General features: G+C 39.8%; 1 protein-coding gene across 4 annotated transcripts in view; it reads right to left on the bottom strand.

The window, feature by feature from the left end:
* The window catches only part of RAPGEF6 (Rap guanine nucleotide exchange factor 6), an 87374-nt gene that overhangs the window by 5602 nt on the left and 57154 nt on the right, over positions 1-24618 (bottom strand). For 3 of the 4 annotated variants that reach the window (XM_033140075.1, XM_033140072.1, XM_033140073.1), the window contains 9 exons: positions 24038-24249; positions 21651-21774; positions 20961-20984; positions 14826-15046; positions 12850-13041; positions 11977-12111; positions 10650-10763; positions 5346-5574; positions 3323-3834 (listed from right to left, as the gene is read on the bottom strand). In XM_033140075.1, coding sequence (XP_032995966.1) covers positions 3323-3834; positions 5346-5574; positions 10650-10763; positions 11977-12111; positions 12850-13041; positions 14826-15046; positions 20961-20984; positions 21651-21774; positions 24038-24249 — 1763 coding nt within the window. The remainder of the gene's footprint in view (positions 1-3322; positions 3835-5345; positions 5575-10649; positions 10764-11976; positions 12112-12849; positions 13042-14825; positions 15047-20960; positions 20985-21650; positions 21775-24037; positions 24250-24618) is intronic. The other variant, XM_033140074.1, reaches the window with a different exon arrangement.

Here is a 24618-nt window from a genome sequence, read left to right as displayed (position 1 = left end):
CACTTTATATTTTTAAGAGACTCTGTCAGTTAAGAAGCTGCAGGTATCAATTCAACACACTCTTAAGTTGCAATTTTACATGTTATATTTATTCAGTAATACTACTGGAAGGCCCTTTCTGCAATTCAAAACCTACAGCTCTTACATAGATTTCCTAAGGTATATTCCAATATTTTACCACTGTTAGATCACTCTAAAGGGTTAGCTTAGTACTCTCCATCAACAGATTGGTACAGAGCTGTAGTCCTACCACTTGCTAGTGTGAAATGTTGAAGTAGTGGCTATGTAAGCACTGGAAAGGAACAAAAAAGGGAAGCTGAAGTCATGCATTTCCAGTCGCATCTGACACGTCTAAGCTATGCCAAATTTCAACATTAAGTTTATTTATAGTGCCAAGGAACACAATTTGCAACAGGTTTTTTTTGTAAGTTTCTATTCCAAAACAGCTGGCTTCTATAAATAAAGTGCAAAAGTGAAAACTAGATTTTATACAGATAAACTAATATCATTTACAGACAATTGTTGTGATGTCCTTTTAGTTGCTAACAAATAAATGGCAAAATCAAACAAGGAGCAGGCTTTGGGGGTATCCTTTGATAAAAGATAAAGATGGTCTGAGCTGAATAGCTCAGTCGGTAGAGCACGAAACTCTTAATCTCAGGGTTGTGAGTTGGAGCCTCATGTTGGGCAAGAAATTCCTGTATTACAGGGGGTTGGACTAGATGATCCCCAGGATCCCTTCCAGCTCTACAATTCTGTGTTTGCATGTCAGGTCTGTGGAAAAGCAGACAGCTGGCAAAATGCTAAGACTGATCAAGGTGGCAAGAACAGACAGGAACAATGAGAGGACGTTCCTCAGGGCAGAGAATGCTGGGCTTACATAGACTGGATGTGTAACCCCTGCCCCACCCAAACATTCGTTCGGCAATGTTGGTTTTGCCTTAGAGCTAGGCAGAGGTTGAAATGTAATGCAAGCCCAAATTTTGGGGGGTGATCTGAGGAGACGCAATTACCCTCTGATGAAAAAGCTATGCCCTTAGGAAAAGGTTTATTAATTAGATTTCACTTGCATTTCACTTCCTGACAATTCCTCTTCGCAAAACTGCTTATTCCTGCTTTGATCTCGTTAGTTTTCCTTTAATTTTGAACTGTGGAAATCCTGTTTACACTGGCACTAATAAGAATGTGAATTAAAACGGTAATGGCGTGGAGCAAAAGGACAAAATGGGCCAGCTACTAGAGAGGTGGTTCTCAATTTGAAAATTGTGAATTCCCTTTCTTCGGTCTACAGACATGCCATTTTCTTTCCTTCTCCTCTTCCAGCATGCACCAGGTCACAACCCTTTCACAGATTGTCTCATTCCCTCTGTTTCCAGTGTTCAGAGGTGAGTGTGGAGCCCTTTGTAAGCCTAAAGAGGACCATGCACACACAAGAGGAAGGTGCTAGCAGGCATATGGGAACCTCAAGTCCTGCAGAAATGTGTGTGTGTGTGTGTGTGTGTGTGTGTGTGGATGGATACAAACAAAACACAGCCACATAATGTTGACTGTTTTTTTGGGGGGAGGGGTGAATAAGAAACTGGCTGGGAGGAAAAATGAAATTATGAATCCCAAAAGAATACACAGCTGGTTGGCATACTGAACAGCAGCACTCCACGCAGTTGTAATATTTTGCAGCAGCTCCCCCTGGTTGACATTAATTCCATTTTGATTTATCAAAATGGCTAAAAGCTGCCAGTGACATGAATTTAATTGTTCCTACAGTGAAATACGCTTCAAACGCACTTTGAAGAAAAGGAAAATGTGTTCAAAGACTTGGATCCTCCTACTGGGGGAAAAGGGAGTGTAATTTACACAATTTCCCCAGTGCCCTAAATTAATATACTCCAAGTGATTAGGAGACCCTCTGGAGGTGTCACTGGGAGCTGTACAGAGAAAGAGCAATTGGCAAAAATTTCCCTTTTCCCCCTTCCTTCCTTCCACCAGCAGAAGCCTCTGTTGGGAGTCCCTTTCATTGACAGAAGAGCAACTAAGGATCCAAGTCAGGATGCCCCCACTTTATCCCCAAATATCACAAACAGCTGATCAATGCACAGAGGTCCCACAAAAATAAAAACTGCAACAATACCCTCAAACCCACTACAACAACTTCCCTTGCACGGCTTTCAAATATTTTTAAAAAAACAGTCAGCTAAGGATTCCAAAAAGCATATTCCAGACATGCAGCTAACACCACGCCAAAATATCCAATGTCATAAAACACAACTCTCTTCCCGTATGGTCCTATATTTCATACCTGACTGAGGACATTAGTAGGAAGGTACTGCTAGCAGTACGTGAATGTGCACTGCTACCAGCAGCTGAGCATGTAAGGCAATCTATTGGGTGGAAGAGGATGCATATCTCACCCTCTTTCACAAGATGCCTGGGGTGGACACTGATGTGGGTGTGAGATATGAAGTAACATGGTACAGCTGAGGATGAGTTAAAGGGAGGAAAGAGGTAAAGGGCAAGTATAGCATCTAGGAGCAGAGATCATTGCACATTGGAAAGGGCAGGCAAGAGAGAGAAGTCCCCTGAGAAAATGTATCCCTCTCCTTTTCTTCAGTGCTGGAAGCAGCTGTCATATCTAAGACAATGTGGGATATATTTCTTTTCGATAAAAGAATCACCATATTTGTACAATCTGTGTACAATTACTATATATTTTTATGCCATATTTCCCAACTTCAATAATACAATTTGTTATAGTTATGTTATTTTGGTATGAAATCTATTTGTTTTTGGCACAAAATACTTCCTGGGATACTCAGCATTTGGAGGATGGTCAAGCTGATGGCAATGCAAAGTGACACCTGGGGACTATTTTCTTCCTTCCTTAAGGGCAAAGGGGAGCAGGTAGGCAGGAATGAATGGCTGGAAAAAGTATCGCAACGTGGACAATTTGTGCACCAACTTGGTCATCTCCAATGTAATGCACGAGAGTGCTCAAGAAAGGGCAGCCCAAATTCTTTTTGGGAAACTGCAAAAAGATATCTCAGAAAGGTTTTTTTGAAAAAGGTCACAGGGAAAATTTCCTCTGCTTGTTGCATAAGCCTGCTCCCTTCCCTGCAAGGCAATAAAAAGTTTGCTCTTCTATTACTTTAAATCCCACCCCTGCTCCCAAGGAGGTCTGGAAACACTTTGGGCTGCGGATTTATTTGATTGAAAACATGTGTACAAACTGGATTTTAACATGCAAACTGCTGATGTCATTTCTTAACAGCTTAATAACATAATACATTACAGCTGTGGGAGCTTCCACAGCCTTTGGGCGGCTTACCTATGAGGCCTCTCTCGGTACTCGAAGTGACAGTTTTGTATGTTGTATCGCCACCTGCTTTGGAGTCCAAAACTTCAGCTTGCTCTACTGCTAAGCTGTCAAGTCCTCTCCGCTTTACTGTCCCACAGTTTGTTTCATATGCATCTGACAGAGAACCTGATGAAGCCCAGCTCTGACGGGATTGGTCAAAGTCCATGCCCGTTTTGGATTGCCTGCTGCTGTTTGAGTGGGCATGGGGCTGCAAGTGAATCTCTTCAGGGCAGCTGCTTGATGGTTCTACTTCAGCAATGGCCCTTTCTAAGTGAGTGTGGCGGTAAGAGTTTAAGAGGTCCCAGCCTTTCTGGTTCTGGATATTTTGGAAGTTATCATGAGAACTACTTGAGCAGGAGGTCCAGCTCCCACGACCACTATCTGCTGCTTCTATCATGATGTGTTCGTGGGAAATCTCCTCCGTACTCATGGAAGATGGGACAGGCAGGCCTCGGATCACTGGAGGTCTGGACAGCGGCCAACTGAAATCGAAGACCACAAGCATTATAAAGGCATCATGCAAGCAATTCAATGGCGACAAATGGCTCCCGAACAAATTGGCTCCCGAATGATCAAAACCCAGAAATTAGTGTTCCAGTTTTCAAACAATTTTCGGAAGCCAAACGTCCGGCGCGGCTTCTGCAGCTTTTGATTGGCTGCAGAACACTCCTGCAGCCAATCGGAAGCTGCGCCTTGGTTTTCAAACAGTTCCGGGAGTCGAAATGACTCTCGGAATGCATTCTGTTCGAGAACCAAGGTACTACTGTACTGAAGGACTTACCTATGTCCTATTATATCTAATACAATGCTATGGTAGGGTTATCCAATGTGGTGCCTTACAAATATTGTTGGACTCCAACTCCCAACAGCCCCAGCCAACATGGGTACTGGGCAAGGCTGATGGGAACTATAGTCTAATAACATTTGTAGAGCACTACGTTGTCTATGACTGCATTACAATGTCTTTCCACTAGCCAAGTCTTCCAACAGGCTCTGCCAACCGCAAATGTTGATTTCTATGGGTGGTAGTTAACTAACTTTTACTCAAAATAGACCCATTGAAATTAACGTACCTAAGTTAGTCATGATCATTAATATTAGTGTGTCTACTATGAGGAAAGTTAGTTAAATACAACTCTATGATCTCCCTTTTCTTTTCTTCAAGACAAGCATCAGGCCATTACACATCTAAATGCTACAATTTTACCTGCTTGTAGGAAATTATAATTTCAACCTCTTATGTTTTCAATATTTATGCAATTTCCTCTAACCTATGCTGACATGGCAAATCACTTACTGAGTACCGTCTGCTATTGCATTTCAAGAAACAGTTATTAAATGAATCAGTGATTAACTGAATATTGATTAGTGAACAGCTACATTAATTGAATCTACATGGGAAGTTTGTTTGTTTTTTTACAAAAGAAATAAAAGATGGTAAAAGTTCTACAGACCCTAGAGACCTTAGTTATAATTGGTATTGTCCAGCCTTCCACTGGCAGAATCCATCTTCTCTTCTGATAGCGGCAACCAGGTTTCGGACTATTATGCCTTAGGCATAAGCCTGGAAGCACATTTCCCACTTGCTTAGCAGAGCTGTTAAAATACTGTCACGAAACACCATGGTCACGCTGTACATTTGAACACGAACACATTTTAAATGGCAAATCTTTTCAGGGCATTCCAGGATAACATCTTTGAACATTCAGTGCCTGGTGCTATACCAGAGGCAATTTATTTAAATCCTGCAGCTTTAATGCATTTTCTTGGGTGTACATTAATACACCAATTTAAAGGCCTACCAATATAGGGAAAATCATAGCCTGTTTAAAATTCTAACTTGAGATTTCCCGAGCAGGGAGCAGACTTTGCTCTTTCTAAAAGTGGCTTTCAGCAGGCTAATAGCACCTGTAAGCATGATTACAGCATAGGCAGTAAATGGCTTGAACAGAAAATCCTTTCGCTACTCTCACGCGTGTCAATCACTTCTTACCCAGGGCAAGGCTGGCTGTATTCAGAGGACGGATGAGGGTGCTCCTTCCTTTCAACTGCTCCCACTGAATCCACAACTACGACAGCCTGAGCTAGACATCTTTCATCCTGAAGGGCTGCAGACATGGAGTCAGCAGAGCAGTTGCTCACAATGCTGGACCGTGAAGAGATCTCGCTGTGGCTGGAATCTGAAAAATTCTCGGATTTTGCAGATGGTATCAGGGCATAGCCTAAGCAGGACAGGGGAAGAAAGGATTCAACTTTTTTAAAGAGTTCAGACAGCTAATTTATGACACTGCTGTGGTATTTTAAAGACAAAGATGCTTTCCACCACTTCTCTCTCCTCCCTTGCATGGGTTTTTAATTGTTCATTTTACGTTACTGAGCTTCCTTTTCATTCAAAAGAAGGGAATAAAAAATCAACTGTAGAGTGGAGCAACACTTCACTAATTACATTGAACATTTGTCACGAGCATACAATTTGCATGCTCTCCTTTCAAATGGCTATAATATATAATGAAAACAGAGCAAAACAAAACAAAACACATGGGATTTGCGGATAAGGCCTCTTTGAAAGCGAAACATAAACCAGAATGTATTTCGTATAGTTAGGCTTTTACCTCTCTCTTCAGTACATTGTATTTTATTTTATGGCTATGGCTAGTAGCTGATGCAAATAAAGATTCCTTTGATTCTGAAGCTAAACATAGTGAAAGTAATTTGCCAGTCAATTGGGATCAAGAATCTGCAACAATTTCACCCAAGATATACCCGCAAACAGTTTAAAATCATTTTATAGTCATTTGCACTAACATTCCCCACCCCCATTAACGAAATCTAAGCTGTTCATAAATCTAGACTGAAATAGGCTCCAGATATTTTGTTGATGGTTTGGCTTTAATTTACTCCAGATAGGTTATGTAGGAAAAAGTATTCATTAGAATGACAGTTCCAATTTTTGTTCTACTTGTTGTTCTGAAAAAAATGGTAAAAGGTAAAGGGAGCCCTGACCATTAGGTGCAGTTGCGGACGACTCTGGGGTTGCGGCGCTCATCTCGCTTTCTTGGCCAAGGGAGCCAGCGTACAGCTTCCGGGTCATGGGGCCAGCATGACTAAGCCACTTCTGGTGAACCAGAGCAGCGCACGGAAACGCCGTTTACCTTCCCGCCAGAGCGGTACCTATTTATCTACTTGTACTTTGACGTGCTTTCGAACTGCTAGGTTGGCAGTAGCAAGGACCGAGTAATGGGAACTCACCCTGTTGCGGGGATTTGAACCGCCAACCTTCTGATCAGCAAGCCCTAGGCTCTGTGGTTTAACCCACAGCTCCACCCACATCCCTAATAAATAGGTAGCTAATAAAATTAAATAGGTAACTAATAAAATAAAATAATAGGTAACTAATAAAATTGTGAAGTTGGTAGGTACACCAAAGGGCCATCTAGTCCCCTGCGCTGCAGGAATCACAGCTAAAGCATCCCTGACAGATGGCCATCCAACCCCTGCTTAAAAACCTCCAATGAAGGAGAGTCCACCACGTTCCAAAGGAGACTGTTCCACTGTCAAACGGCTCTTGCTGTCAGAAAGTTCTTCCTGACGTTTAGTCAGAATCTCCTTCCTTGCAACTTGAATTCATCAGTTCAGGTTGTCCCCTCCAGAGCAGCAGAAAACAAGCAGGGCCCATCTTCCATGTGACAGATATTTGAAAGTGGCCATCATATGGTACAGCTTGATTTTTCCAGCCACTTTCCCTCCAGCTGCTTAACATGTGTGATTTCAACTTTACACAGTTGAAGGCCAGCTGGTTGAAATCACACAAATTATAAGCATGGAAGGCAGATAGCTTAAAAGCTCTTTTGCGCAGGGTTTTCCCAGTGTGGAAAGAACTGCTTTTCTAAGACTGCAGCTAAGAGTAAGCTGGCTAGGATCGCTAAAACCTCATTCACCGCAGGCAACTGTGGCAAATCCTTAGAAGGTGAATGTGCTGGTAATGGTCTTATCTGGCAATCTGAACAAAAAAGTACCTGTTCTGGTCTTTGCTGGGCTGAGAGGCTATTAAAAAACCCCAGAAGCAATGGGTTCACAAATTAATTCTAAAGCCTATGGCTTGTTGCCTCTCCAGTGAAGTAAGGGCAGAAGCAGAGGATATCAGGCACAACTGAGCAGCATCCCATTAGCACACTGTTTATTCATTTTAGGACATACGGTAATTTGCTTTAAACTGTGGTTTAACTTTGGTGGTGAACCAGTCAAATATGAGCTTCAAGTAAAATTTTTATACCAATATTCTTGTTAAGCCTTACTGTGCTGCACTGCCTACCCCCGTATGTTCAATTTAAGGTGCATTACATTTCAAATGAATTTTTTAAAGATAAGATTCAGATTTAACGTAACACAAGGTAACACGAGCTTCAGTACAAAGATGTCTGCAAAAGTAACATAAAGGCTGGCAACATTAACCCTGCCACGTGGGAATCCCTTGCAGATGACCACAGTGCCTGGAGACAAGCTGTCAAGTATCCATAGCAGTGACCAGAGGAGCAATGATCGCTGGGAGGGGCGCAGAGAGAAAAAACACCATGGTGCATCTGCAGCAGCCTTTATCTGCCCCAGCTGCAACAAAACATGTCTTTTCTGCATCTGTCTCTACAGCCACAGCAGGAGCTGCAACTGACCTACAACTTGACCTCACCCCCAAAGGTGCAGTCCTCCATTGTCTCCCGAGACAGATGGATGCCAGCAAAACAAAAACAAAAACCAATACACATTTCATACTTGTGAACTTCCTAGGCTGTGTAATATCATGCTGATGTTCAACTCTTACTGAAACCGTAAGCCCTGGTTCACAACTTAAGCTCTATGGCACTCAGTAAGTATATCAAAAATAGTGACAAGTCAAAACCTTTATCTTAACACTGCAGAAAAGAACTTTAAGGGCACCTCTCTATCACATTTCTTTTGCTTCAGCTTATTGTAGCAAGTACTGGCAGTTCTGAAAATGCCTACATTAAGTAAACCAGGAGACTTCCAGGGTGAAGCTATAGAATATGATGGGCCAATCAGGCATGCAATTTTCCATTTGTCAACTAAAAAATCAAGCAAGCAAGCTTGTCTGCTGGCAACTCCAGACAAAACTACCATCACTTATTCAATGGTTCAGAACACATGGTAGCATGGTTCCTCACTGCTCCCAATCCTTGACAGGTCTTTTTTTTTAAAGTATGTTCCTGCAATGCCTTAGCACTTTTCTGGTTTCTATTTTTCTCCCTTATCTTCATTGGATATGGGTTTTTAACGTAATTTCCATGTAAAAAGAAAGTAGGAAATTGGTCTCAACATATTGCTTATGATCCAGGAAAAATAAGTGCCGAGCTTCTCTTGCTGTAGCTGGTCATATACAGAACACCCAATTTTTAAAAAAATACTCACTTGCTGTCTTGCTTATTTGAAAGGGAAATTCCCAGAATAATATGTATGCTATCTGTGCCCTTTTTAAATTGGGGGAGGAGAGTTTGAGTAACAGTTTGGGGGTCCATTATAAGCAGCTACTAAGAGAAAGAAACATTCCTTGTGAATGTGCATATAGGCTATGCACATGCCTCTGTGATACATGGCCAAGATTTATTAATGCATTTATTTTGAAAGTAGACACTATTTGAACTGCTTCCCATGAAAAAAACCTGTGTTTACCTCTATGAATTTATACAAAACACATGGAAATAATCCCAATTAATAAGCAAGCTGGCATTTTGGGATATAAAATCAGATATAAAATCCAGAAACTTTGAGGTATGCACAAATTTATAAATATTTTCATTAGTGGGAAGTAATCATGTGTGATGTTTTATGAGATGATAGATCTAATAACTTAAATGTAAACAGATACATTTTGCCTAAAAATAACAATTCAAAATGTATCTACTCACAACATGTTAGGGAAAATTTGTGAAACATATTAAGTATATAGCAAAAGCAGAAACCTCTGTATCATGAAAGCAGTTGGGAAGTGAAGTTAAAACCTTTGATTATATAAAACACTCACAGCTGTATTATTATTAATTTTTAAGTAAAATGAAACTGTAAATCCCCAAATGGTACAAATTACACATAACTGAATAGTAGTGCACACTGATGTGATATGAATGATAATTGTAGATTGTGGCTACACAGTTCAAAAGCTATCCCTACAAGAGGGCAAATATTGAGAACTATTGTATATTTCAAACAGGCTGGGGTCTCCAAAAGAAAAATGAAAAAGGTACACACAAGCTTATGCACACTTCCTTGAAAGTAAGTGCCATGGTCTTTATATATATGTCAAACTACAAGGGCTGATTCCTATATGCAAATCCACATGGGAAGGCTTTTGTGTGAAGCAATTACTCTACTACAGTTCTGTTTATCTCATCCACACCACTATATGAACAGTGTACTTCTATGAATATTAGGAAGTGCACACAGAGCTGCTTCACACCATTTGCTTGCCATGTAAAACCGCATGTATGTAATTGCATAACATGCAACAGCCCAACTGGAAATTGCATGTCACCATGTATGTGGCAGGGGACTAGAAAGCATGATAATAAAGCATATTTTAAGAAGTATTTTGCACCAGAAAGCATGACCCGTTAGTCACTCACTGTATTCTCATCCTCTGTACAAAGCCTGCAGAACAAGGCTTAATCCGCTATTAAGATGAGATACAAGTCTATTTCTAGTCATTTCTCAACCATCACCAATAAAAGAGGTTGGATGGTCTTCTAAGAAGCTCCTAAAGGAAGTGTGGTCCTTCCAGCTTTAATACTGAAAATGCACAAGTAAAAATGAATCTTTTGCTAATATCTGCTTCCATATCTGAAAAAACTCAAAATGGTGTCACACATACTTAACATATCTGAATATTTACAGTATAAATACAGATTTAAGCCTGACACAGGCAGAATGGCATGTCACATAGTCTTCCTTCTCTTGTGCCTCAGCTGCGGACATAACCACATTAGAGAGCTACTGTTTCCATGGCTACCGGCTGTATGCAACACATTACTGTCTATGTCCTTTTGTTTCTCAGCTCTATCCCTTTCCTCCTGCATGCACTTTGCGTCCATGTCACGGGTGACAGCTGATCTTTCCCTGGAGATACTCCTTTCCCTGAATCTTGCAAAGGGAGAGACCATTCTTTTCCTGGGCTTATACTGATGCTCTGTCTTGTCTCTAGCATCCTCACTTTGCCTCTTTTCAGCACTGACTGGTCTTTCTGCTGTCTTGCTAGTCATCTGCTGGATTTTCTTTTGCAAATAAGCCCCACCTATTCCATAGCTGCGCTGTCCACTGTTCTTGTTGCTTGCTTCGCTTGCAAGAGAAGAGGACGAGCCAGAGAGGTTGATCTGGCTGCAGTGATCAGACCTCTGGGGATTACCAGCTACAAAGAAAGGAATACACAAAGTAAATAACATACTGGCAGTAAAATGAACACTCTTCTTGTTTTTTTAAACTATGTAATGTTACACTTGGATGCAGCACAAAAGGAAACATAAGCTGCAGTTAAGCAAAGAGTGAAAAATGATGTGCCTGTTTAATTAGTTAGAGAAGAAGTAATCTAATTTTAGCTCTGCAATGAGATGTTAACAAATACAAAACAGGGCAGAGGCCACTTTTATCAAAACAAGGTTGTTCTTAAAGAAAACAACAACCACTGAATGCGTATCCAACAAGTGAAATCAAAGGAGACAAAGCAATCCTCATGGAGTCACATGAAAGTTAATGAAAATCTCATGCTTATGCAGAAGAATTCTAGCAGGAGTAACTTTTGGCAATTTAACAAGAATAGTCAAATATTTTTAAAAATGAAACATGGTTCTTTGAATTACTGTATATGAACCAGCCTGGATTCTGCAACACGGACCCGGGCCTTGTGATCATCATCTGAGGCCACTCTTCGTTTGCCCCCTCCACAAGAGGTGTGGAGGGTGGTGATACTGAGAATGGGCCTTTTCTGTGGTGGGTCCCCACTTGTGGAATGCTCGCCCCAGGGAGGCTCACCTGGCGCCTTTGTTACATATCTTTAGGCACCAGGCAGAAACATTCCTCTTCTCACAGGCCTTTGGCTAATTAAACACTCTTTTGCCTTTTAAATAGTATATTAAATCAACACACATAAAAACACATCGTCCTACTTATAGCGGTTACATATCTTTCCCCCCGAGCTTTTTTTGATCAATAAGATCAGACCCTTGTGTGCTTGATCCCCTGAATTTTTGTTTTATTTATTTTATACGCTTTTACATGTTTTTATGCAGCTGTTCTACTTGTTTTAGGTTGCATATATAGTCACATTTTTACATTTTATACCAATTAAGAGATTAGTAAAATATTAAGTGGTTTATAAATGCCTTTCAATAAATAAAATATAATAATATTCAATGTTAAAAACTTTCCTGAAAGGTTTCAGGCACAATGGTCTTTTCCATGAACACATGAAGTTTCTTTTCTTTTCCCCAGTGAATAAGTTATGCCTTTTGTGAATACCCAAAGCCCATCTTTTGAGTTTAATTAGGAAAAGACAGATCCTGAGAAGAAAACTAAAATATAGTTAAGCTGAGACATGTTAAGACTAAACTTGTGTCTACTCCTACCTTTGCGTGGGGAGCCCTGAGGAGAAGCAGGAGGACTGGAATGCAAAGAAGATGCCATAGATATATTGTCTTCTGCTTGTTTTTTACTATTTGTTTCCTCAGACAAACTCATTGACTTCTGAGGAGAACCTGCACCTATGAGAGCAATCACAAAACAAGACAAATGCTTATACACACAATTCAAACTGATGAGTTCCTACAAAGGCATCTTTTATGATCCAAAGGCAACTGAACTATGAACAAATATTATTCCTGGACTCTTTTGTGAAGGTTACTTTGTTGGAAGACAACTTTTAAAAGCCAGCCACGTTCAGATGTTCATATATATGGAAAACACACTGACTCATACTGTCCCCAAACCATAAAACAGAATTTTGAATCACCCCTTTCTTGTTTACATGAATTTGATAGAAGTTGCAAGATATTTAGCAGAAACAATTCACATTGTTTCACATCGTCAGTGTCCCTTTCCATGAAATGTAGGAGATCTGGGAAGATTTGGTATGGCTTAATTTGTCTTTATGGAAAATTTGACTTCTCAAATCTCCATACAAATGTTATTTAATATATTTGCATTTTTCAAGAAGTAATATTCTCAAAGGAATATACAAACTACTTATCAACCATACAATAAAATACATTTTAAAATCATAAAAATATATCTTAACAATATTTCAAAACTTAGTAATACTAGTCCTGGATAATATAACAATATCAAATAGTGAAATACATGCTAGAATATGAATATATCAAAATAGAAATGAAACTGACATGCTGTAAGTATAGCTTAACATTAGCCTTGCAAAATCTTCTATCTGCCCATTTTATATAGTAATTTGATTTAAGAAGTGAATCCTGTAGATAAATACTCACTAAAAGTCACATGGTCCTTCGCTGGTGCTTTTTTCCTAATGGGGTACAAGTTAACAGCTGGAACCTGAAGGACTTGACTCATTCTATTTTGCTGATGTAGATGAACTTTTGTAGTTTGGCCAACAGATCTCAGTGGCATGGGAGACATTTCTACAGCTTTGCCACCTCGTCTTTCACTTAGATTTTTCGTCACTGACATGGTGAAAAAGAGAAGTCAATATTTTTTTCTATCATCTGTTGCAATGTTAATAAAAACCACAATTAAAATGGAGTGTGTAATGAAACACTAGATGGCAAGCTGGTATTTTTGTATCCATAGCAATATCTGTAAGGATTCTTATCCACTTGTTCTTTAGAAAGGAACCCCCAGTGTTCCACTAGGTGGCACACTTAACTCATAGAATAAACTATACTGCTTCAATTTCATTACCTGAAGATGTTGTAGCCTCAATCTGCTGCTACTCCTGCATCCAGCACACAAATGATGCAAACATTACAGCTCAAACCTGCTTTGCAAGATGAAATCATGCAGAATTTGTGACTATTTCCCCCCACCAACCCTTAAAAAAAAAACCCTTAAGAAAATTGGAGAGAATCTGCTTTATGAATCAGCGCTATATGTTTTTGGTAGCTAGTGTTATGCATTTCCAGAGGGCAGGTTTCTAAACAGCTAGAATAGCTGTTTATATATGAAACCCTGTGAAGTTCCTGATTTCATAAGGAAAGTAAGCTTCTGTTTCAATGAGGGAAACAAGCTTCCGTTAAGTTCAATGAAATATGTACAGGTGGCACTGTCCGACAGGATATACCACTGAAAACCTCTAATGAAAAATAACTTCATGGTGCTTGCCTTTTACCATCTGTGCATAATTAAATCACCTCTGAAGTTAAAAAGAAAACAGCGCATTCAAACTTTATCTTTACATTTCGGTTAATTTCCTGTAGGGGAGGAAACAAAGCTATGGGATGAAGCACAGAAGCATTTGCATACCTATATCTCAAGACTACCCATCAAAAAATTCAGAGCACATCAGATCAGAAAACTCAACAGCCAAGAAGGCAAAAAACTGGCACTATGAAACTTTAATACAGTAAGCTGAATCCCAGCAAACATGGGAAGTAGAGAGAAAGGGTTGGAAGGCAACGTTGGCAGGACCCACTTGCTCTCCCAAGGACACTGTCCACCACTCTGCTGCACTTTTAGCTCTCTCAGATCTGGTAAATCCCTGGCACACCTGTGAGCAGTCACAATAGCTCCTGGCCCAGTACTGCGTGTTTTGAATTTAGACAACCTTAATAGTGCATTATATTTTGGAGTATATCTTAAGACGTTCGTTATTTCCTGAATAGCACAGGTCAAGGATCTGTTTATAAACTCTTCCTCTGCAACAACCTCTGTTAATTGTCAAGGCATTCAAATATTATCAGACCATCATGGTATATCACTCTCCTCTCTACCATTTTCTCATTTCCCAATGAAATAATTTCTTTACTTATGTCTTTCTAACTATTTGTCTGTGATAATATTTTATCCTTTCATTTTCTTGTCACTTACACTAGGCTTACCATTACCATTATCATTTATTAATTCTGTAAAGTGCTAACTTGGCAAAAAATAAATAAATTGCAACATACTATGGAATTTTTTGGCAGGCTAGTGATAGGTGCATAGATTAACAACTGAAGGTCAATGGTAAGACCTATAATTTCAAGTTTGTGCAAACTCAGTCAAAACTCAAATTGACAAGATGCCAAATATTCATCAAGGGTTTTGGGCTTTTTGTTGTTTTGCGGGATCTGTTTTTAAATATATATTTAGCCTGCATTAAAACTATGCTTAAGAGAAAGCCAATAGAAATGCACATAATTATGTAACCATAGAAAATTAAGTCTAAAGAATGACATAAACATTCTTCCTAACTAACACCACAGACTATTCAAGCTCAATTGCCTTCCTAAAAGTTTGCTTTACTTACAAGTGCTATACGCAGGTTCACACTGAAGTGACATTATCTGGAACTTTTCTTCATCCGTTTCCACATTCAGATTGGAGAGGTATTGTTTGACTTTCCTAGCCATCTGAGCGTCCTCATACAATTTTTTTGCATTTAGAAGGGAGCTGCGCCGGGCACGTTTTTTGTGTGCACCTCCTTGAACGTCCAACATGTTTGAGTTTGTGCTGCCCTGACTTAGTGATCTGCAAAAGAAGACATCCAGGTAGTTAAGCTGCAGCCGCTTTAGTAATGAGGAACCAAAGCAACAAACACTGAAGCACAAATACTCTTCCATTAAAAGCGCATGCTGATGTCAAGTTTTAAAAAAAGGAGATGAATAGTGTTAACACAACATTTGTTCTAAAGCAATTTGCAAGACTACTGAAAGAGTCCAGAAGAGAATTATAAAACAAAAAGTGTGCAATGATCAGGAACGAGGAAAATTTCTATGTAAGCTCCTCCTAGCAGATGTAACTAAGGCTCTTCAGATTTGCACCGAAACCCCCAATACTGTGTTTGGGACAGAAGATAAATTTCTCAAGAGTTCTGAATTCGGTGTTGGTAACGCAATTTGGTCTCAGAAGATTAGAGCATGAGCAAAATGATGGTTGAAATAGCCCTTTCTTCTCTCTCTCTCAGAGCTGTTCGAAAGCTTGCAAAATTGGAGGGGAAATGTTTGCAGCAAAACAAAAATCAGAATTCCATTGTATTAATAACTTCTGGTAGCAATACTTTGCATAGGGGTAGGTGAGCTTCATTATTTTTACCATATTCCAGAAACTGGAATATCATCTTGTATTTATCAGAAGACAGCAATGTGTTCTCTAATAAACAAGGTGAGTCTGCCAAGAGAGATTAATGTAAGACTTCGCTGGGAACTGCTGTAATTTACTATTCTGTTTCTGAAAATGGGAGCAACAATGCCGGCTGTGATCAAGAGATTGGTGTGTGGAAGACCCAGGCACACTGCTGGATATTTTTCTTTATGTTTTTATTCCAGCGGTCGCTCTCTGAAAAGCAAACTGCATTCTGAAGCACAGCAGTTCAGGGGGGGGGGGGACCTGCTGGAGGGGATGTGAAAACAATGTCACCCATCTGCATGCATAAGGTGGACTCTTTGAATAGTGATCAGCACTTGGAGAATTGGAACCTGGGATTCTAAAGATGATTATCTCATGTGAAGACACGTAGTCTTCAACAACAACTATTACAAAATCCTTCTCATCACACCTGTAACAAAATTACCACCTTTGGACAGAAACAAGCTTTACTCTCATTGAACAAAGTGCCTTAATAGTTAAACGGAAAATAAGTCTGATTGTCTTTAAAAGTGCGCACCTTCCAAACTTGCAATTTTCTCCTGTTTTATTGTGAGACAGAAACAATAATTCATTTGTGGCCATTTAAACAATTCTAGGCGTTATGCACTTAAACCAGGGGTCAGCAAACATTTTCAGCAGGGGGCCGGTCCACTGTCCCTCAGACCTTGTGGGGGGGCCGGACTATATTTTGAAAAAAATAATGAACGAATTCCTATGCCCCACAAATAACCCAGAGATGCATTTTAAATAAAAGGACACATTCTACTCATGTAAAAACACCAGGCAGGCCCCACAAATAACCCAGAGATGCATTTTAAATAAAAGGACTCATTCTACTCATGTAAAAACATGCTGATTCCTGGACCATCCGCGAGACTGAGACGGCGACTGGGCCGCATCCGGCCACCGGGCCTTAGTTTGGGGACCCCTGACTTAAACTGTGAGAGCTTCAATTCCCTCCATAATCTGTCCCTGAGCCATCTAACAAGCAGTCACAATGATCTGTAGATCTAGACAAAAAGCTTCCAATTCAGTAATGGGAACTATTGCTGCTGGGGAAGAGGCAAGTAAGATACCTCAATTATTGTCATGAAAGAGTCTGAATTTGAAAAATTATGTGTCAATAAAAGCAGCATGTTCTAGATACCAAATAGGCAGTAATTAGAAAGAAGGTAGAGACATATTTTCAAGCTGACACATATATAAAAACTCCATATTTGTGAGGCCCAGATATCTTCTGAGGAAGATACGCAGATCTGATGTTCTTTGGCTTTACTGTTGAGTCAGTAAAGCAAAAACCAGGATCAAAAACCGGGAGAACAAAATGGAAAATGAGGGTTCTTATGTGACGGTTTGGGTAAATTTCCAGAGATTCCTATACTGAATAATAGAAAAGGAGAAAGATTTAGGGCCTCTGTCTCACAACGCAACAGGAACAGGAAGGGGAAAGGAAGTGATGGAGGATTTCCAGTAAACAAAGCAGGGAGAAGCTGTGAAGAGAATTAGGAAATGGATGGTGAGGGAAAGAACTTGTGAAATTTCTGGTTTTATCTTGGGAAGGCTTCTGACAAGTATAATCTAGTATATCAAGTAAGGAAGAACCTGTTTTTCCAATGAAAGCTACTAAAAATTCCATGTATATTCAGACTTCTTCCCTGTCAGGAATTTTGCAGTTTTAATAACTTTGAGAGTATGTTTCAATTTCAAGGATTATCTAATTCCAGTATATGTCTCAAAAAGCACTTTGAACTGCAGGCTAATTGTATATATTTATTCTGACTGAATGGCATTTGGTACAAAAGTACTGCTATAGCAAAACAAGGTGGACCACCTATTTTTTATGAAACAAATTTTAAACTGTTAAACAAATTAGCTCAATATTTCAACAGGGGATACAGCCAAACAGAAAATGCTTCAAAATACATAAGCTTAACAACAGAAGCAGCAAGATTTCAAACAGCAATAAACATTAGAATACGATTTCTGAGAAGTAGAAATGATATTGAAATAACATGGGACACACTGAGTCAAATAATACATATAAAGGAACAACAGGTTTAGATAACACATATTCACAACAGAATGAAGACTGATCATGGATTTGTTGACATCAGAGCAGCAACAGGCTCAGAATGTTGTACAGATTTAACATGGGAAAGTTTTGTAACTATAAACAATCACAAAGCACAAGATGGAAATACAGGTTATGTAACCTGGTGAGTTTGGTTTGTTATACACTATGTTTTTTGTGTGTTTTTAAATCTTGCTGACTTAAACATTTAAGTATCCTTTTTATTAAAGTATCCTATTAACTCATGTTCTTTTAATTTTCCCAAGTAAAAGTTTAAATCCAAGCTATACAAGAAGGGAATGTATATATATTTTTCTTTACTGTCATCTGAATATGGGTAATCAAGAAGAGTATTGGCTAAACTTTGGCCCACCAGCTACTGCTGCAGAACTACAACTCCCGTGATCCCAGACTATAGACAGTATTGGCTATGGCTGATGGGAGCTGAAGTCCAACAATATCTGGAAGGTCAGAGGTTTCCCACCACTGATCTAAAAGAAACATCTATTCTTTGCCCTTCCCCCAATACTAACAACTGAAATATCAATCTTGTCCATTCCAGAAATCAAAACTGAGTTTTTGGATGCTATAAAAGGGTGAAATAATCTATTAAGGGAAATTATTACAAGTTAATCTCTGCAGATTCCATATCTCAGGAATATGAAATCATTTAGTTACTGTTAAGTTTCCCCCTCTTTAGTGATAAATATGACAGTGCAAAATTACTATCAAGACAGCACAGAAAACCATACACACATAATCACTCTGATCCAGTGTTATGGTCTGGGCACAGAAGTGCCGACACCCATATATAGCTTAACTACCTGGAATGACTTCATATTCATTTAAACAGAAGCAGTCAGTAAATGTGTGATACTCTGTGTGAATAGACTGGTCCTCTGGGTTTAAATTAACATGCACCCCATGAAACCCCAATACCAGAATGCATGCAAAACTTTGGACTGCAGCAATTAGGCCTAACTGCCCGATAGCATGAGCCTATGCATGTGTGCACACCTAAGCAGCTTATATACATGTCAGCTGAAATTTTAGGCTGCATTATAGTGATCATCTTGGTCCCTTGCATACATTCAAGGAATGACCAGCACTTCCAATAAAATGTGAAAAGAAAAGACTCTGTAATTCTGAAAAGACTCTGTAATTCGCTCACTAGACGGACAGATCCTGAAGTTGAGGCTCCAGTACTTTGGCCACCTCATGAGAAGAGAAGACTCCCTAGAAAAGACCCTGATGTTGGGAAAGATGGAGGGTACAAGGAGAAGGGGACGACAGAGGATGAGATGGTTGGACAGTGTTCTCGAAGCTACTAACATGAGTTTGGCCAAACTGCAAGAGGCAGTGAAGGATAGGCGTGCCTGGCGTGCTCTGGTCCATGGGGTCACGAAGAGTCGGACACGACTGAACGACTGAACAACAACAATTCTGAAGCAGGGGCTTTTAAGTTTTGCCTTAATAAGGAGACAATGATTCAAGATTCTCCATCCAGAATTGGAGCCATGTGTTGCCAAGATGCAAGAGAACACTACTGTGTTAAGGTAGCAAACAGGCCATAATACACTCTATATTATTTATTTTATTCCAACAATTTGAAAACTACTTTATCACAGACATCTCTAAGTGGTGTACAGGAGACCCAATATAGTAAGACTAAAAATGAGTTAAAACTATAAAATCAGAATTCAATTAAAAAGTATGCTTGGTTTTTGTGGGTGCCAGAAGTTCAATAGGTGGGCCTGTCTGATCTCAACTAGCAGAGGGTTCTATGAAATTGGGCCCACAGTATTGAATGCATACTTCTTGGGGATCTGAGCCATGCAATTTGAACCATGAGAAACCAGTAACAGTGACTCCCCCAAAGACCTCCAGCAGACATGGAAGGGGTCCAACAGACCCTGAGGCTTCCTAGTCTCAAGTTGCTAAGGGCCTTGTAAATTAATACAAGAACCTTGAAGGTGGCTTGGTGGCATCATTATCAGTGTAGCCACAGTATCCTGGAATAGCTGGAACCTCTGGACCAGACCCAAGGGTAGCCCCACATAGAAAGCATTGCAGTAATCAAGATTTGAATGAATTTAGGGTGCTATTGGACACAATAAACATGTGGGGATATAGGAAGTAAGCTGTGTTACTTATTGAAAAGACAGAAACAAACTGAAGCTCTTCTGTTTAACCAAATCCGTGCAGACAAGAAGTAGAAAGGAGAGACCATTAAATGGATTACTCATCACAAGGGGTGATCTTTACGGATTTGGTGTTTGTAAGATTGTTCCATCTAAATGGGGATTTGGTTGCTGTGTTCTAGCCATATGAATTTAGAATAGGACTTCCGGAAGACTTGTTGGAATTCCCGTGAGTGTCAGCAGGTCCTCTTCTGCAGTTGTGATGGCTGGACTGATTGGCAATTCTGCCTACATTGGGGTGGTCCCTCTGTGGCCCTCCAGATATTAACAGATGACAGCCACCATCGCCCCTAACCTTTGGCTATACTGGTTGGAGCTGATAGAAGTTGGAGTCCAACAATATCTGGAGGAACTCAAGTTAGCCACTCCTTTCTGACACAGAGGTCTCTAGTGCCAATGAGCACTGAGTAATAACAGGATGCACGACTTCTAGAGAGATTGTGTCCAGAGTTTTGGGGACTGAGCCCTCTGTCAAATGACTCTTCACTGGAGATCCATTCCTGGCATGCAGACTGCATGGATGTCTCTAGGTGCTGATGACAGAACTTTGTGGCTTCCAGGATCCTTCATACAGGTGGCTATCAAGCTGTTTTCCCTTCTTTTACAGCCCAAGGTAGTGACATTTTCAAGCAAATAGCTGGATTTTCTAATGAAATCTATGATTTAGAACCATGGAATGCCTCAATGGTAGGGGCAGGTGAAGTTGGACATCCTTTAATAAATGTTTAATGCCAAAGTTTTAAAGTTATGTTAACCTCAAGTGAATAGGATAAGCTCACTAAGATTTTGTTTCGTAAGAACAATAGAAAAGCCCTCCTCACCCATGAGTGCATTCAGGTTTGTTAAGAATCCATGTTATCGTCATGGGCCTGTTTTTCCTTAATTTTGGGAATAGTTAGAAACAACTGTTGCAGAGTTAATAAAATGCATGCTATTGTTCAGATGCATGCATTAATGAGGATGCAGCATGTTAAAACTGGCATAACTTTTTTTGAGTCTTAGTTGCATTAATCTCTACACTTACCCCAAACTCCTCCACCTCTTCTTCCTGTAAGCAAGAGCCATATACAATGAAGCATGTATTTAAAAAGAAAAGCAAAGGGGGAAAATCACAGTTGAGAGTCAGAAAGGAAGAGGATGTAGACAGGAAAAAAGAGAAATGAAAATTTCCATTAAGTAAAACAGTTCTTAAAACAGTGACACACATTTTTCAGTGGAATAGAGACAGAACTTGTTACTATGTGCAGTGAATACACAAGCACAGAGAACCAAAGGGTTGGGAGTTTAAAAGACCATGTATTTTGAAGGAAACCTCCACTTAGGTTGGCATGTGCTGTTTTTCACACATCACTCACTCCCTTTCGAACCTACAACCCAATCTCAAGGACAGTACAAATTAATTATCTATTGCATCCTAGCACTGATCATATTACAACTGAATTTTTATATGACGTTACATTTTACTGGGTTACATTTTCATATATTGAAATTTTCATATATTGAAATACGCCAAATGTTATTTAAAAACTTTTGTAAAACTTCACTTAAGCATTGCAATCAGCATTAATCTACATTTGTTTCATATTCACTTTCCCATGATAAATGTTAACAAACAATGAAATTAAACAAAAAACAAACATGTGAACATACACATATTGTTTCCTCCACACAAGAACACCTCTCTGCACCCAAATTTACATTTTAAACGCCATACCTTTGTCTGAACATTACTGCTGGATCCATATTAGCAGAAGTCATTCTGATGACTTGACGAATCTCTTTGGCAATCATTCTGAGCTTCTCGAAATTTACCAAGCCATCCACCCTTGAATCATTTCCTATACAATTAAAATATGTGCAAGAAAACCTTAAGAGGGTTCACAACACTTCAGAGAGCGACATGTTATTTCTCTCATATATCATAAGCCACCAACAGATGTCAAAGGTCTCAAATTCAAGTGTCGTTAAAACCACAAGAAGATGTAAGGCAGGGTATGGATGCCAGTCAAAATGCTAACTTTACCCTCACTCAATTGTTTTTATAATGGCAGCTGTCAGCAGAAAGAAAATGTTACAATTGGTCTGTGTTCGCTTTGATTTTCCAATGATAAAAGGGTCGTGAAACTGATAGCAACAAGGTCATTGCCCTTTAAAAATTGGTTCTACCTCTTAATTTAGGGTGGAAAGAATTCATCTTCAACAGTTTTCAATTCTTTCAGACACAGGAGACAATGTTAAGCCAAATATGGGGGTGTACTGTTAATTTTTTTACTGTTAATTTTCATTTTTCTCATGGTTTTTGAGAGTTAGGGGGACAGATGTAAGGAGGCAGGGGCCCTATACTGCAATAGCTATATAAAGTGGGGGTTTTGACATGGGTAGCTTGTTGACCAGGGATGATGTTGTACCTGCTGAATTTCCTTCTTCATTGTAGCGATTAATAGTCAAACATCTGATGTTATAATGACATCAGCTGACTGTCAAGGTTAATATGTGGGTGGGGGAGGGGTCCAGTTTGCTAATGTGTTCCCCACACAGAATGTGCTGGTGAAGCAGGAAAAGTTTGTTTTGCTGGGCAGGTTGGGTCACCAGGTGTTTTCTTTTTCTTTTTCCCTACCAGCAAACAGTTAATGAATGGCAGCTTCTGATTGGCCACCAGCGTTCCAGGTGAGGGGGTTGAAAAGGAGAGGATTTGGAGAGACAGTTTGGTAGATTGGGAAACCGGTTAGGAGTCAGGTTGGGAGATAGTGAGAGGAGAGATGGTTCTGGGTAGAAACACCCACTCTCGAGGAATATATCACAAGCTAGAGAAAGGAGTCTCTGAGCTTAGTGTGAAGAACAGTGTGTGGTGTCCTGTAAGAGTAATTAGGCCAGGAATTAACTGGGAGGCTGAGGCTGAACCAGAAGAAGTAAAAGCTGTGAGAATACAGTCTACTTAGGACTCATTCCAGTCAGGAGGGGAGAGATTCTTCTACAAAAAGAGAAGACTCCCAAACCAGTTAAGAGGGGTGTGGAGATCCCTTGGGTCTGTTACTTGGAGTACCTCAGGAGTAGGGTTGTCAAAGGGCTGTGTAACTGACAGGAAGTACCACCTTGTTTAAGAACCAAAGTATTATGCGGCAACAGCTGTGCAACAACTGAAAAAGAACTGAAGTGACATACCATTATAATCTGAAGTATCCTATGTTTTACCCACTTTATGTCATAAACTTCCTTTGTTAAATAAAAGCTCTCTTTTTTATTTGATCAAATCCTCCCTGAGACTCCAAATTATTTTTTTCCCCTCACACAAGTCCCCCACAAGATAATCTGAGGTAGTTTGTAGGAATTCATGGAATTGGTGTTCTGTGAGGTGGGTGCATTATATTTAAGTGAGGGCAGGCCCAACAGCGCCGGGGGGGGGGGGTTTGCTGTTGCGCCATCGCACAGGACCCTGCAGGACTGAACTTGCTGCTCACCAGCTGATATCACTCAGTGATATCAGCTGTTTGGCGCATGGGCATGGTTTAAGAAAAAGGGCATTATGGGCAAATATTGAGCTGAAGATTTCCCACCCCTGAATTCAATCAAACACATTTACCCACCACCACTCTCTGTATTTACTTTGATGCCATCTGGATTTAAATTGTCATGACCAAGAACCTGACATCTCTCACATTAATAACATGCTGTCAATTGGTGTTATGTTCATTTGGCCAAGGTTTCAGTGACTCCTGGAGGATGCTTGCTACTAGAAATAATCAGCATTATTAGCTAATAAGGAATAGGGAATTGTGAGCATTGTGTCTCATGAGGCACTGTAATAATGAACCTACCCAGACTCTCGAGATCATCAAGATCATCATCTGAGGCCCTTCTTCATTTGCCTCCTCCAAGAGAAGTCCAGAGGGTGGCAACATGAGAATGGGACTCTTCTGCAGTGGTTCCCCATTTGTGAAATGCTCTCCCTCTGCTTACAATTTTCTATGTGCACCGTAGTATATTTAATCTTAGCGCTAATCATGTCCTCTTTGGCAGAAAACCTCAGATCCCTTGGCGCAAACCAATGAAGTATTAATATGCAATTTAATAAGCTGGCTCATTACTTCTCTGTGGCATTACCTTCATGCATAAATGTAATGTCCTTCTTGACAACAGGAAAAAGTGGAATAATTGGAGGCTGCATGCTCTGACTGCTAAGGATGTTGCGATACTTTGCCATGTTTCTAGATGGATCAAAAAGGTCTTGAAGATCTCGTAGGTGCTTTTCATACTTGCTTGGTAACTTTTCCCATGTGCCCCTAAGTCGGGCTACAGGTGCCAGATTAAGACCACTGCAAGAAATAACTCTCACATTACCAGTTATCAAATAATAACAAATTCATACACTCTATTCAAAAGAGGGTGCTCCTGACCCATATTAATATCCCAGGATATAGAAAGGAGCCTCCTCCAAACCATAAACAAAAATATTGCGGTACGAGTGAAATAGTGTGGATAAAAGAATGCTTTCTGAAGTGAAGGTTTCCATGAGGTCGGGTACAAAGTATGCTAGCTTGTCCACATGAAAAATTAGTTGCCTGATTATCTGGAACCTGGTCAATAAATTTTATTAATAATATTATATTCATGCAATTAAAGATGTTATTGTACATTTAACTAAAATGTATTAAGAGTCCATGTCTATAAACAACACCTCATAA

Source organism: Lacerta agilis, chromosome 2, assembly GCF_009819535.1.
Source record: "Lacerta agilis isolate rLacAgi1 chromosome 2, rLacAgi1.pri, whole genome shotgun sequence".
In the NCBI taxonomy this organism is placed as follows: Eukaryota; Metazoa; Chordata; class Lepidosauria; order Squamata; family Lacertidae; genus Lacerta; species Lacerta agilis.
Note: the sequence above shows the minus strand (reverse complement) of the source record. Positions and strands in the feature narration are given on the sequence as shown.